Source organism: Anolis carolinensis, chromosome 1 (assembly GCF_035594765.1).
Source record: "Anolis carolinensis isolate JA03-04 chromosome 1, rAnoCar3.1.pri, whole genome shotgun sequence".
Classification (NCBI taxonomy): Eukaryota; Metazoa; Chordata; class Lepidosauria; order Squamata; family Dactyloidae; genus Anolis; species Anolis carolinensis.
This window is the reverse complement of record NC_085841.1, coordinates 160,632,208-160,645,216: the sequence shown is the minus strand read 5'-3', so window position 1 is coordinate 160,645,216 and position 13,009 is coordinate 160,632,208. Positions and strand designations below refer to the sequence as shown.

The 13,009-nt window shown below is 40.2% G+C and overlaps 1 protein-coding gene across 19 annotated transcripts in view; it reads right to left on the bottom strand.

Annotated features, from left to right (window-relative positions):
• The window catches only part of plcb4 (phospholipase C beta 4), a 263,855-nt gene that overhangs the window by 69,888 nt on the left and 180,958 nt on the right, over nt 1–13,009 (bottom strand). For all 19 annotated transcript variants that reach the window (XM_062957597.1, XM_062957576.1, XM_008116150.3 and 16 more), the window contains 2 exons: nt 7,628–7,707; nt 5,028–5,081 (listed from right to left, as the gene is read on the bottom strand). In XM_062957597.1, coding sequence (XP_062813667.1) covers nt 5,028–5,081; nt 7,628–7,707 — 134 coding nt within the window. The remainder of the gene's footprint in view (nt 1–5,027; nt 5,082–7,627; nt 7,708–13,009) is intronic.

The window sequence follows — 13,009 nt, the reverse complement described above, 5'->3', positions numbered from 1 at the left end:
AACGGAAGCCATCATTTCCAGACCGGATGGGATGGCTCGAGAAACATGCTGCCTCCCGGGGGCAAAAATACACCATATCACTCAGAGGCTCAGCAGGCTCCTAAAGCCCCATCACCCTCCCCACCTTATGTTGATTCATGTAGGTACCAATGACACCGCTAGGCATACTTTTCAAAAGATCACAAATGATTTTCGAGCTCTGGGAACAAAGCTAAAACTGTATAATGTACATGTGATCTTTTCATCCCTCCTCCCTGTTGTAGGACACGGCTCTACAAGGGCCAAAAAAATAGTACAGGTCAATAACTGGCTCAGAAAATGGTGCCAAGAGGGGCATTTTGGCTTCCTTGACCATGGTCTACTCTTCCAGGAGGATGGCCTATTGGCAAGTGATGGGGTGCATCTCACACAAGCAGGAAAACATCTTTTTGCACACAGACTCACAAACCTCATCACTTTAAACTAGATCCACTGGGGGAGGGGAACAACAGCCTGGCGAACACTATATTACCCACGACCACAGGGAACCGCCAAAAGGCTAAATGGAGGGCTGCACAAACACAGCAAGGACCAAGTACGGAGAGCACAATAATCCCAAATAAACAGCTCAAGGGGAGGTCACAGGGGCTTACATGTCTTTACACCAACGCTCAGAGCATGGGAAATAAGCAAGACGAACTCCAACTCTTAGCACAGCACCACACATACGATGTCATAGGCATCACTGAAACCTGGTGAGATGACTCCCATCACTGGAATGTAGCCATTGAGGGCTATAACCTCTTTCACAGAAATAGAACAAAAGGGAGAGGAGGGGGAGTAGCTTTATATGTCAAAAACAGTTACGTTGCAGAAGAAATGCAAGACTGTAATCCGGGAAACCAGCTTGAAAGCATCTGGATAAGAATCAAGGGAACCGGGACTCAAAAAGATCTTGTTCTGGGTGTCTACTACAGACCTCCGAGTCAGGATGAAGGACTTGATGAAGCCTTCTGTCAACAGCTGACCAAACAGGCACAAAGAAGAGATATAGTAGTCATGGGCGATTTCAATTATTCTGATATCTGCTGGAAAACAAACTCAGCCAAGAGTACAAAGTCCAACAAATTCCTCACTTGCCTTGCAGACAATTTTATGGTCCAGAAGGTAGAAGAGGCAACAAGAGGGTCAGCAACTCTTGATCTAATCTTAACAAATGTGGAAGACCTGATCAATACAGTTGAAGTGGTTGGATCCTTAGGGGCAAGTGACCATGTGCTCCTGGAGTTTGCAATACAAAGGAATGCTGAAACTAAGACAAGTCAAACACGCATTCTCGACTTTAAGAGAGCTGACTTCCAAAAAATGAAGGAATTACTGAGCGGCATTCCATGGACGCCAATATTAAAAAACAAGGGAGTTAAGGATGGATGGGAGTTTTTCAAAAGTGAAATACTCAAGGCGCAAATGCAAACAGTGCCAACAAAGAAGAAAAATAAGACAAGTGCAAAGAAGCCAGAATGGATGTCCGAAGAACTAACTGAGCTAAAGCTCAAAAGTGACATGCACAAGAAGTGGAAAAGGGGAGAAATCACCAAAGAAGAATTCAAACGTATAGCCAACACCTGTAGGGAAAAGGTTCGCAAGGCTAAAGCGCAAAATGAGCTCAGGCTTGCCAGAGACATAAAAAACAAGGCTTTTTTTGCTTACGTTGGTAAAAAAAGGAAGAAAAAGGAGGCGATAGGGCCTCTGCGAGGAGAAGATGGGGTGATGGCGACAGGGGACAGGGAAAAGGCAGAACTGCTCAATGCCTTCTTTGCCTCGGTCTTCTCACAAAAAGAAAGCCATCCTCAACCTCAGCAACATGGAATGGACGAAGGATTGGGGGAAATCCAACCCCAAATAGGGAAACAAGCTGTCCAGGAACACCTGGCCTCTCTAAACGAATGCAAGTCCCCAGGGCCAGATCAGCTACATCCAAAAGTATTGAAGGAATTAGCGGAAGTTATTTCAGAACCATTAGCAATTTTCTTCGAGAGTTCTTGGAGAACGGGAGAAGTCCCAGCAGATTGGAGGAGGGCGAATGTGGTCCCTATCTTCAAGAAGGAAATAAAGAACGACCCAAACACTTACCGTCCGGTAAGCCTCACATCGATACCAGGCAAGATTCTGGAAAAGATCATCAAGGAAGTGGTCTGCGAACACTTAGAAACAAATGCGGTCATTGCTAATAGTCAACACGGATTTACCAAAAACAAGTCATGCCAGACTAATCTGATCTCTTTTTTCGATAGAGTTACGAGTTGGGTCGATACAGGGAATGCTGTGGATGTAGCCTACCTGGATTTCAGTAAGGCCTTCGACAAAGTCCCCCACGACCTTCTGGCAAATAAACTAGTAAAATGTGGGCTAGACAAAACTACGGTTAGGTGAATCTGCAATTGGCTAAGCGAACGAACCCAAAGGGTGCTCACCAATGCGTCGTCTTCATCATGGAAAGAAGTGACAAGTGGAGTGCCGCAGGGCTCCGTCCTGGGCCCAGTTCTGTTCAACATCTTTATTAACGACTTAGATGAAGGGTTAGAAGGCACGTTCATCAAGTTTGCAGACGACACCAAACTGGGAGGGATAGCCAACACTCCAGAAGAAAGGAGCAGAATTCAAAACGATCTTGACAGACTAGAGAGATGGGCCGAAACTAACAAAATGAAGTTCAACAGGGACAAATGCAAGATACTTCATTTCGGCAGAAAAAATGGAAATCAAAGATACAGAATGGGGACGCCTGGCTTGACAGCAGTGTATGCGAAAAAGACCTTGGAGTCCTCGTGGACAACAAGTTAAACATGAGCCAACAATGTGATGCAGCAGCTAAAAAAGCCAACGGGATTCTGGCCTGCATCAATAGGGGAATAGCGTCTAGATCCAGGGAAGTCATGCTCCCCCTCTATTCTGCCTTGGTCAGACCACACCTGGAATACTGCGTCCAATTCTGGGCACCACAGTTGAAGGGAGATGTTGACAAGCTGGAAAGCGTCCAGAGGAGGGCGACTAAAATGATTAAGGGTCTGGAGAACAAGCCCTATGAGGAGCGGCTTAAAGAGCTTGGCATGTTTAGCCTGCAGAAGAGAAGGCTGAGAGGAGACATGATAGCCATGTACAAATACGTGAAGGGAAGTCATAGGGAGGAGGGAGCAAGCTTGTTTTCTGCTGCCCTGCAGACTAGGACACGGAACAATGGCTTCAAACTACAGGAAAGGAGATTCCACCTGAACATCAGGAAGAACTTCCTCACTGTGAGGGCTGTTCGACAGTGGAACTCTCTCCCCCGGGCTGTGGTGGAGGCTCCTTCCTTGGAGGCTTTTAAGCAGAGGCTGGATGGCCATCTGTCGGGGCTGCTTTGAATGTGATTTCCTGCTTCTTGGCAGGGGGTTGGACTGGATGGCCCATGAGGTCTCTTCCAACTCTACTATTCTATGATTCTATGATTCTATGATTCTAGAGGACTCAGCCTCCCTTCATCCTTTAACCAACCTGAAGATAGAAGAAGCAGGGGTCACATTTGCTTTTCCTCATGGTTAGTTTGGAGGAGAAGGGAGCATCAATCCCTTTTCCTTGAAAGCAATTGCTAAAGAAAGCAATTTAAGGTTCATAAAACCATGCACCAAAGGCTACATGATCTCAAACCAGATTTCCCTCATTCGATTTTGATCTTAGTGACAGATCCAGGTCTAATAAGGTATTGGGCCTGTAGGGGCTGGCCACCGGGACTGCTTCTGCAGTTCCAGGGGTCAGTCCACGCAGCCATCCCACTTTTTCAGGCTTAGAGAAGCCCGGAGGAGTGGGAGGGCACCCACACCCTCCCCCCAAGCCCCAAGTTTAGCCCCTAAAACTTACTGAAAAGGGTCCAAGACAGCCATGAAGTCTCTCCTTGTGCCATCCTGAGGGGAGGAAATGTCACATGAGGAGACTGAGGGGGGATTTTCTTACTCATCCCTCTCATGAGGAGACCATGGGGAGGGGGGGGGAAGAGAGATTTTCCTCCTCACCCCTCTTTCTTCGGGTGTCATTTCCTTCTCTCAGGACAACATAAGGCTGCCAGGGACCCTTTTCAGTAAGCTTCAGGGGCTCAATTAGAGGCTTAGGGGTGGCTTCATTCTATCCTGATTTTGATCGGGATAGTATGTAGCCATCCCTGAGGGAAAGTCTGGGGTTTGGCTTGGGGAGTCGGGCCGGGGGGGACTGGAACCTGTCCTAAAGTGGGTTACTTTAATCCATTTTGGTGTGGATTTTATGTAAGTCTGGAAGGACCCTCAGTAATTTAATGTGGCCTGCTCCTAGCTGTCTTTTGAATATTCAAAATATGTTTGATCCACTTAGTAGAAATAACACTTATTCATGCAGCTTTGCTGAACTAAACTTGTGATTTATTCATTAAAAGATTTCAATACATCCTGTTTGTCCTCCATCTCTGGAACAATTATAAAGCAGAAAGAGGATGCAACTTCCCTTCAACCCTGAAGAATCTAGATACAAGACCTGATGATATCCCCCCTTTTATTGGCAATAAATAAATCGAGAAGAGTAGACATTGGCATACTAATTTCCCTGCAGCCTTTAATTCATCTCCCTAATCTTAGTATGAAAGGGGTTTTCTTTTTCCAATATGTCTATCTACAAAACAGGAGGCAAAAATTCCATTTGAAATTTGCAGTATTTACATTATAGTTTTTTTGTTATTGTTTTTTTTTAAAGTCAACACAAACACTTCATAAAACATGAAATGGCTATTTTTTCACAATGTTATAATCTGCTCTGTTAACCAATAACAAATAATACATCAAAGTGGAAATATCTAAAGCCGCTAGCAGGATTACAGGGCTCCAAAACTCTTACATATTTTACACTATAGAAATCAATATGCTTTAATCCTCAAAGACCAGTATGATGCATGACTTCAATTGGATTTTGACTTAATGGTTAAGAAAAATTCCTAACCATGCAACTACAGCTGGGAGCTCCACTGAATAGCTTCCTAAGACACTTACCTTCTAACTGGAATCTTGCCATTTGTGTTGGTTAGAAATGCCAGTTTCATCCAGCTGGAAGTTGAGAAAATAACTATTAAACCAGGTTGCATAACAAACAATCAAACACATTAAAAAGAGCCACTTACATAATAACAAGGAGGAAGAAAATATGCAGAAAGGTGCCTCACCTTTCTTATCAACATCCTAGTGCAAAGTACAAAATGTGATCCAAAATAACCAAAGTTACGCATAAGAAATGTACATTGAAAAACCATAGGGGAATTTAATGATACTCAGCTGAATGCTAAGTAAGTGTGATTTTCCTGTCTTCCACAAGAAAGTGCCTTTAAACCAGTAGACAATTGTGCTGCTTGTTTGTTCCTGCGGCTCTTTGCAGATCGCATAGATTACCCCAAAAGCCACAAAGCCAGGCAGAAGAACTGAAAATAAACTGAAATCTACTTTCAGTTTTTAAAAAGTATTTTTAAATGTTAAAAAGCATTGTGTATGTGTGCATGAGAGACAAAAGGCATACTGTCATATCTCAAGATTTGCAGAAGAAGTCGTTCATTCTTGATGAAAGGACACAAAAAGTATAGTCTAGAGCAGGGGTCCTCAAACTTTTTAAGTGGAGGGCCGGTTCATCGTCTCTCAGGCTGTTGAGGGGCCGAATTATCATTTGGAAAAAAAACCCGAACAAATTCCTATGCACACTGCACATGTCTTATTTGTAGTGCAACCCCCCCCCCCAAAAAAAACAACAACTATTTATTTATTTATTTACTACCATTATACCCCACCCTCTCTCACCCCAAAGGGGACTCAGAGCAGCTTACAAGTAGTATGTACATACAATATATTCTATTATTGGGTAGCACAATATTAGCATTATGTATTACTATATTGTCCTATAACACTACCGTAATATTATTAGTAATATTACATTTAATATATAATGTATAATTAATATTATTATATTGTATAATTATTAGTATTATATTGTATTACATTATAATATTAGTATCAATATTATATGTATACACAATATATTCAATTATTACCATAGCACAATATTAGTAAATGAAAGAACAATACAATATTTAAAAATAAAAACAATTTTAACCAACATAAACTTATCAGGATTTCAATGGGAAATGCGGGCCTGCTTCCGGCCAATGAGATAGTCAAGTTAAGTAGGACTGTTGGTATTGTGTGCCTTCAAGTCATTTCAGACTTTGGGCAAGGCGAAGTCTAAAACTGAGGGTGGGGGCCAGGTAAATGACCTTGGAGGGCCGCATCCGGCCCCCGGGCCTTAGTTTGGGGACCCCTGGTCTAGAGCCACGAGAACAGGCTGAAAAGTGGAAGTTGGCTATTCCTTGTTTACAAGTTCTTTCTCATGGAAGTTGGGAAAATCACAGTGATACAGGGTCTCACGTTAAGCCAATTCCCTCCTGCAAATGTGAGAACTACATAAAAAATCTGCATTCCAACTTAAATATGAATAATATTCCTCTAGCAATTATTATTAAAACTTTCGTTCTCCAAATCTAAGCACTGCAGTTGTTTAAATTACAATTCTCCAATTCTCATCATGATAAAAAAATTGTAGTCCAAATCTACCAGAGGACACCAGATTTTGAAAAGATAGCATATAAATTGAAATAAATAAGTAAATTTACCATTCCAAGCACAGACAATCTTAAAGTAGCTTATATAAGAGGATGAGAAGATTACCCCAGTACGCTACCACAGGCAGCTGAGATAAAACCAGCTATACTTCATATGGAGTTTCAAAATGAGTCTGTTTTATTTGGTCTTGCTGTTGTGGAATGCTGTTTTTTATACAAAATTTTCAAATTTGCATGTCGGAATAGGTTTAAAATGAGACCCTGCATAAGCAAAGTTACGTATTGAATAATTCCTTTGAAAACCAGTGAGGAATTTAATGAGACTAAACCAAAGGTTAAAGAATTGTGATTTTCCTGGTTTTGGCCTAATGAAAGCAGGAAGATCAATGTTCCTAAGCACCTTTTGTACCTGCATCAAATATCTACTTCTGGATTTATATTTCTTAAAAACAGAAAGAGGGGATTCAAAGACAGGGAGGGGAGAAACCCGCTTCATGGAAAGCTAGAAAGAACTGAGAGCTAGCAAGGAAACATGGTGAATGGTCTTAGTCTTTCCAATGTTTCAGGGCAATCTTGAAGAGGCAGAAAATAATAGAGTCACTCCGAAATCCAAACCTAACAAGAACTTTTGTGCATAATTGGGCAAGCACTCTTCTTTCTGAACTAGGAAAAGTTCAAACAAGGCCAAGAACTACAAGACATCTCTCAACAGATTATAATGTTTAGCAGTGAACTCCCTTAATCCCTGAGAGTATATTTGACCTTGGGAACATATGTATTTGTGGAACAAATGAGAAGAATAAATTAGCACCACATTTCTCATGGATGTTTGAATTTGTAGGGAATGTCTCCTGCGAACTGCCCAGATATGAATCTCTCATTGGTCCAAGTAAGGAAAGGAAAATTTCTGAAATCTTATGTTAAGAAGTCTGCAGTTAGAAACAAAATAAGAATTGAAGAGGTGAGAGAATTTTTTTAAAGTGCCCTTACTGTTTCTTGAGACATGTCATGGGACAGACATTGTTTGCTCTAAAGTTATGTATGATTGATCGGAGTCCTTCAACCCATTGCTGGAAGACAAAAACAAAACAAAACCCGTATAAGCATTAATTCATGGAAAATTAGAAATTTAAAAAGGTTTCTACTTGAGATCGAGCATACTGAAACAATGCAAATAGTTCTCTTTATATTATGGCTTTCTCATACCAGAAATGGACATGTTTATTAGGTTTCTTCAAGGAATTCTAATTTTTGACCAGCTATGCTCCATATCTATATATATAAAAGAGTGATGGCATCACGGCGACTCACAAAACAACAAAAGTACAGGCCCCGCAACCTCGAAATTTGACAACACAACCCATCATCCATGCCTCCAGGTTGATACAACAAAAAGAAAAGAAAAACAAAGTCCTAATTAGAGGGAGAGCAATAATTTTTTTTATCCAATTGCTGCCAGTTTAGAGGGCTAATCTCTGCCTACTTCGTCTCCTAGCAACCAGCTCCTAGCAAGCCAAGGGACAGCCAGGGTTCAGTTAGGGGACAGGCAGACTTAGGCTATCTAATTTGCACTGGATTATATGGCAGTGTAGACTCAAGGCCCTTCCACACAGCTATATAACCCATTTATAATCTTATATTATCTGCTTTGCACTGGATTATCTTGACTCCACACTGCCATATAATCCACTTCAGTGGGCATTTTATACAGCTGTGAAGAAGGGGCCTCATATAATCCAGTTCTAAGCAGATAATATAAGATTATCAATAAACAGTAGACTCTCACTTATCCAACATAAACAGGCCGGCAGGATAAGTTAATATGTTGGATAATAAGAAGGGATTAAGGAAAAGCCTATTAAACATCAAATTAGGTAATCGTTATACAAATTAAGCACCAAAACATCATATTATACAACAAATTTGACAGAAAAAGTAGTTCCATGTGCAGTAATGCTATGTAGTAATTACAGTAGAGTCTCACTTATCCAACACTCGCTTATCCAATGTTCTGGATTATCCAACGCATTTTTGTAGTCAATGTTTTCAATATATCGTGATATTTTGGTGCTAAATTCATAAATATAGTAATTACTACATAGCATTACTGTGTATTGAACTACTTTTTCTGCCAAATTTGTTGTCTAACATGATATTTTGGTGCTTCATTTGTAAAATCATAACCTAATTTGATGTTTAATAGGCTTTTCCTTAATGCCTCCTTATTATCCAACATATTCGCTTACCCAATAGTCTGCCAGCCAGTTTATGTTGGATAAGTGAGACTCTACTGTACTGTATTTACAAATTTACCACTAAAATATCACAATGAATTTAAAACACTGACTACAAAAACATTGATTATGAAAAGGCAGACTGCGTTGGATAATCCAGAACATTGTATAAGTGAATGTTGGAAAAGTGAGATTCTTCTTTAATATGAAATAATTACTGGGATAGAATAATGCAGACCAATATAATCTCTAAAACCAGGACAGTAAATAAACAGGGGAATTCCACACAGGAAACAATCAGGGCCAGCTAACACCTCCCAACAAAGTATTCCCATAATCAAAGTCTGGCAAATCCTCTGTTTTCTCAGGGCCACAGACAGTAGAAGCGCATAAAATATCGCAAACAACACCACTCTGAAAACAAGGGAATTCCAAACAGGAAAGAATCAGGGCCAGCTAACACCTCCCAACAAAAAATTCACTCAAGGAGGAAACAGCCAGGCTTTAAAGCTGCAAGGCCATTACATCCTAATCATTTTTCCTAATTGCAGCATTCATACTTGCCTCCAACAGAAAAAAAAACAATCAGAAATATTGTATATTCACAACCTTTAGGAAATAATATCCCCTGATGGCGCAGCGTGTTAAAGCGCTGAGCTGCTGAACTTCTGGACCGAAAGGTTTGAATTGGGGGAGCAGAGAGAGCCCCCACTGTTAGCCCCAGCTTCTGCCAACCCAGAAGTTCAAAAACATGCAAATGTGAGTGCATCAATAGGTACTGCTCCGGCGGGAAGGTAACGCCGCTTCATGCAGTCATCCCACATGACCTTGGAGGAGTCTACGGACAACGCCGGCTCTTCGGCTTAGAAATGGAGATGAGCCCCAACCCCCAGAATCATACATGACTGGACTTAACGTCAGAGGAAAACGTTTACCCTTTACCTTAACTACCACCAATTCCTCAATACTTTATTTCCCATACCACCAGACTTCGCCACAGCAACGCGTGGCCGGGCACAGCTAGTAGAAATATATATTGCTTGCATTGCTTATGTTTTGTGCTATATCCTTGTTGTGTAACAACAAGAATACAGCACATGCCTTCAATCTGAAAAGGAAAACTGTGGCCCTTGAGTAGTTTTTGTTAATCCTTATCATGCAGCCCATAGAGAGAGACTTGTGGGAGATGCTGTCCGGACACATCTAGAAAATCACAGCTGCCCCATTCATGTTTTAAATATTTTTAAAAGCATTTTATGTTTGGAACTGAACAGCTTATGCATAGATTTAAGGGACCAAACCCCATGTTCATATTGTTGCCTTGATGTATGCTATTCTGCTCTGAGTATACTGTAAAACTGGATAGCCAGCCAGCTCTGTCCAATGGAAAATGGTTTATTAAAAAGGAAATCACTTTCCAGAGTCACTGGTGGTTGTAGAAGGGGGGGAAGAAAGGCCCATCCTTACTTGTTAATACGGTAGAGTCTCACTTATCCAACACTCGCTTATTCTGGATTATCCAATGCATGTTTGTAGTCAATGTTTTCAATATATCATGATATTTTGGTGCTAAATTCGTAAATACAGTAATTACTACATAGCATTATTGTGTACTGAACTACTTTTTCTGTCAAATTTGTTGTATAACATGATGTTTTGGTGCTTAATTCGTAAAATCATAACCTAATTTGATGTTTAATAGGCTTTTCCTTAATTTCTCCTTATTATCCAACATATTCGCTTATCCAACATTATGCCAGCCCGTTTACGTTGGATAAGCAAGACTCTACTGTATTTATATCATGCAAGATGCATGATCATAGTAATGGATTATTGTCTCAGTACTGGTGGCTAGTGTCACCAGAAGTAATCACACATTCAAGCAAGATATGCTGAGCACAATGCTGGTGGCCTGCCTCCAACATTTCTGCTTTCTAGTGTCAAAGGACAGGGTCTTTCCTTTCTTCATCTACTGCCATGCTACAGACAGAGTCAGAGAAGAGAGAGTTGCTATTACCATTTAACAGTATACTGCAAGGTGTTACCCAGAAATGGGACACACAGCCTGAGTGTGCTGCTCAAAATCTTTCTCTGGCACATAATCTGGGATTAGAAGTATTACACCAAATTTAAACTCATCTCAAGTGGAGAAAGGTGGGAAACCCCCATTTTCTCAGCACATTTTACACACTACACGATCTGGGTAAAAAGTACAAGTAAAGATTTCAAACTTCCAGAAAACAGAAGGATTGAAAGGAAGAATCATATCATTAGTAAATAATAGCTGTAAATATAAGAGTGGCCGGCAGTTGGGAATGACAGAGGACCATGGCATCTAGCATTCAAAGAAGATAACATGAACACCTGTTACCATACATAACTATATGGTGGGCTGAAACCCCTTGATCCTGAGGTGTGGAAAATGTTCCCTGGGTCCCACATGAAGACAAAGGACTATTTTTAAGTTTCCAGGACACCCACCACAACTTCATAAAATAACAGATTGGCCACAAGGGGAATCACTTGGATTGGTGAGGAAAACATGGCAAAATTGTCCCCATGCCACCTGCTCTATACCATCGGTTTCTAACATACTTTATCTCACAGGCCATTAAACCCAGGGGCCTTGAGATATAACCATGGGATCTCAGTATTCCTACATATTCAAGAGGAGGAGGAGAGTAATTTAGACACTGCCTTGAGGAACACAAGAAAAGGGTGAATCTGCACCCTTAACTGATGCCTCAAGGATCAGGTTGCATCCATAATTTGAGGCTCAGAGTAAAAGCTGGATGTCCTTTGTTCCTCCTTATTCCTTAGCACGTTCCCTTTTAAAACAAAACTAGTACCCTCCTCAACAATGTCATTTCCTGCTTTCACTTGTAGACAGCCTTTCCATACCTATTAAGATGTTTTCTTTGTTATATAAGAGCACTCTGGCTCTTGCTCCTTTTGTAGTTCTTATTTATGTACTACCTACTGCATAGAAGCATCCAAATTCTATGGATGAAAATTTCTGCTTACTTCAATGCTCTAGACTAGAACAAAGAACTTTATAGGTTTTCTCACAAGACACATTTTTTAATGTTCTGTTTGGTGATTTTTCTTTTTCACAGTTTGGGACTTTGCAAAAAAAAAGTGTGCTTTATTGAGTGGACATTATTTTTGCATGGAAATAGTAAGGATGGAAGGGTCCGCATAAAGAATACTATTTTTGTAAAAAAAAAAAAAACCAACAACAATGTATTGTGCACAAGTAAAACATTTACCATGATAAAAAACATTCTGAAATGCAGAACACCAACAGAGTGTTTTAATCCACCAACATATCTTTTCTCTTCAAAGGTGAGAAAAATTGCTGGCTTGTTTTATGCAAGTGTCAAATTAATACTTCACAAATTTGCAAATTCTGGTTATAATATTATAGATTTCATATAAGTTCTTCATTACAAGGTTCTATGTTTGTACAGTATAAATATGTTTCCACTATATCAAAAACAAAACTCAAAAGGTTCATTCTGTAATAAATTAGTCTAAGGTGTCACATGACTCTTTGCTGTTTATGCTTCTATGAAGCACCATTTGCATTCAATAGCAATCTTGGCAGCCTAAAGAAAAGCTGCTGGAACAGCATGAAAAGAGAACCTTTCTGACCAATATCTGATCTGGCTATTATGCTGTAAACTACATGTTGGTTTACATATCTCAAGTAATTGCAGAATAGTTTACATAACACACAATCAAGTTGTCAATAATGCACTTCCTACTTCAGTTACTAGCCCTAAGTGCATTTCTTAACAAATACATTCCTGAGACTTTTTAAAAGTAATATTTTATTGCACTAAAACACACATTAAACAACAAAGCAAAGAAAAATAATAGACCATTAAATGCATTAACTACTTGGAATGAAAAAGACCACTTATATAGGTAGAGAGGACTATTGGAAGACAATCAAAAAGTGTCCTTCCAATATTTCTCTCTACCTATATAAGTGGTGTATGTGCTTCACACTCTATAGATCATATTTTCAGTTGTCAAAATGAAGAACCCCAGTGTCTTTTAATACATTTCAAGTTCCCAGCAAGGCCATGGGCAATGAAGGCATAATTTGATCAATGTAATGTGATAAGACTCA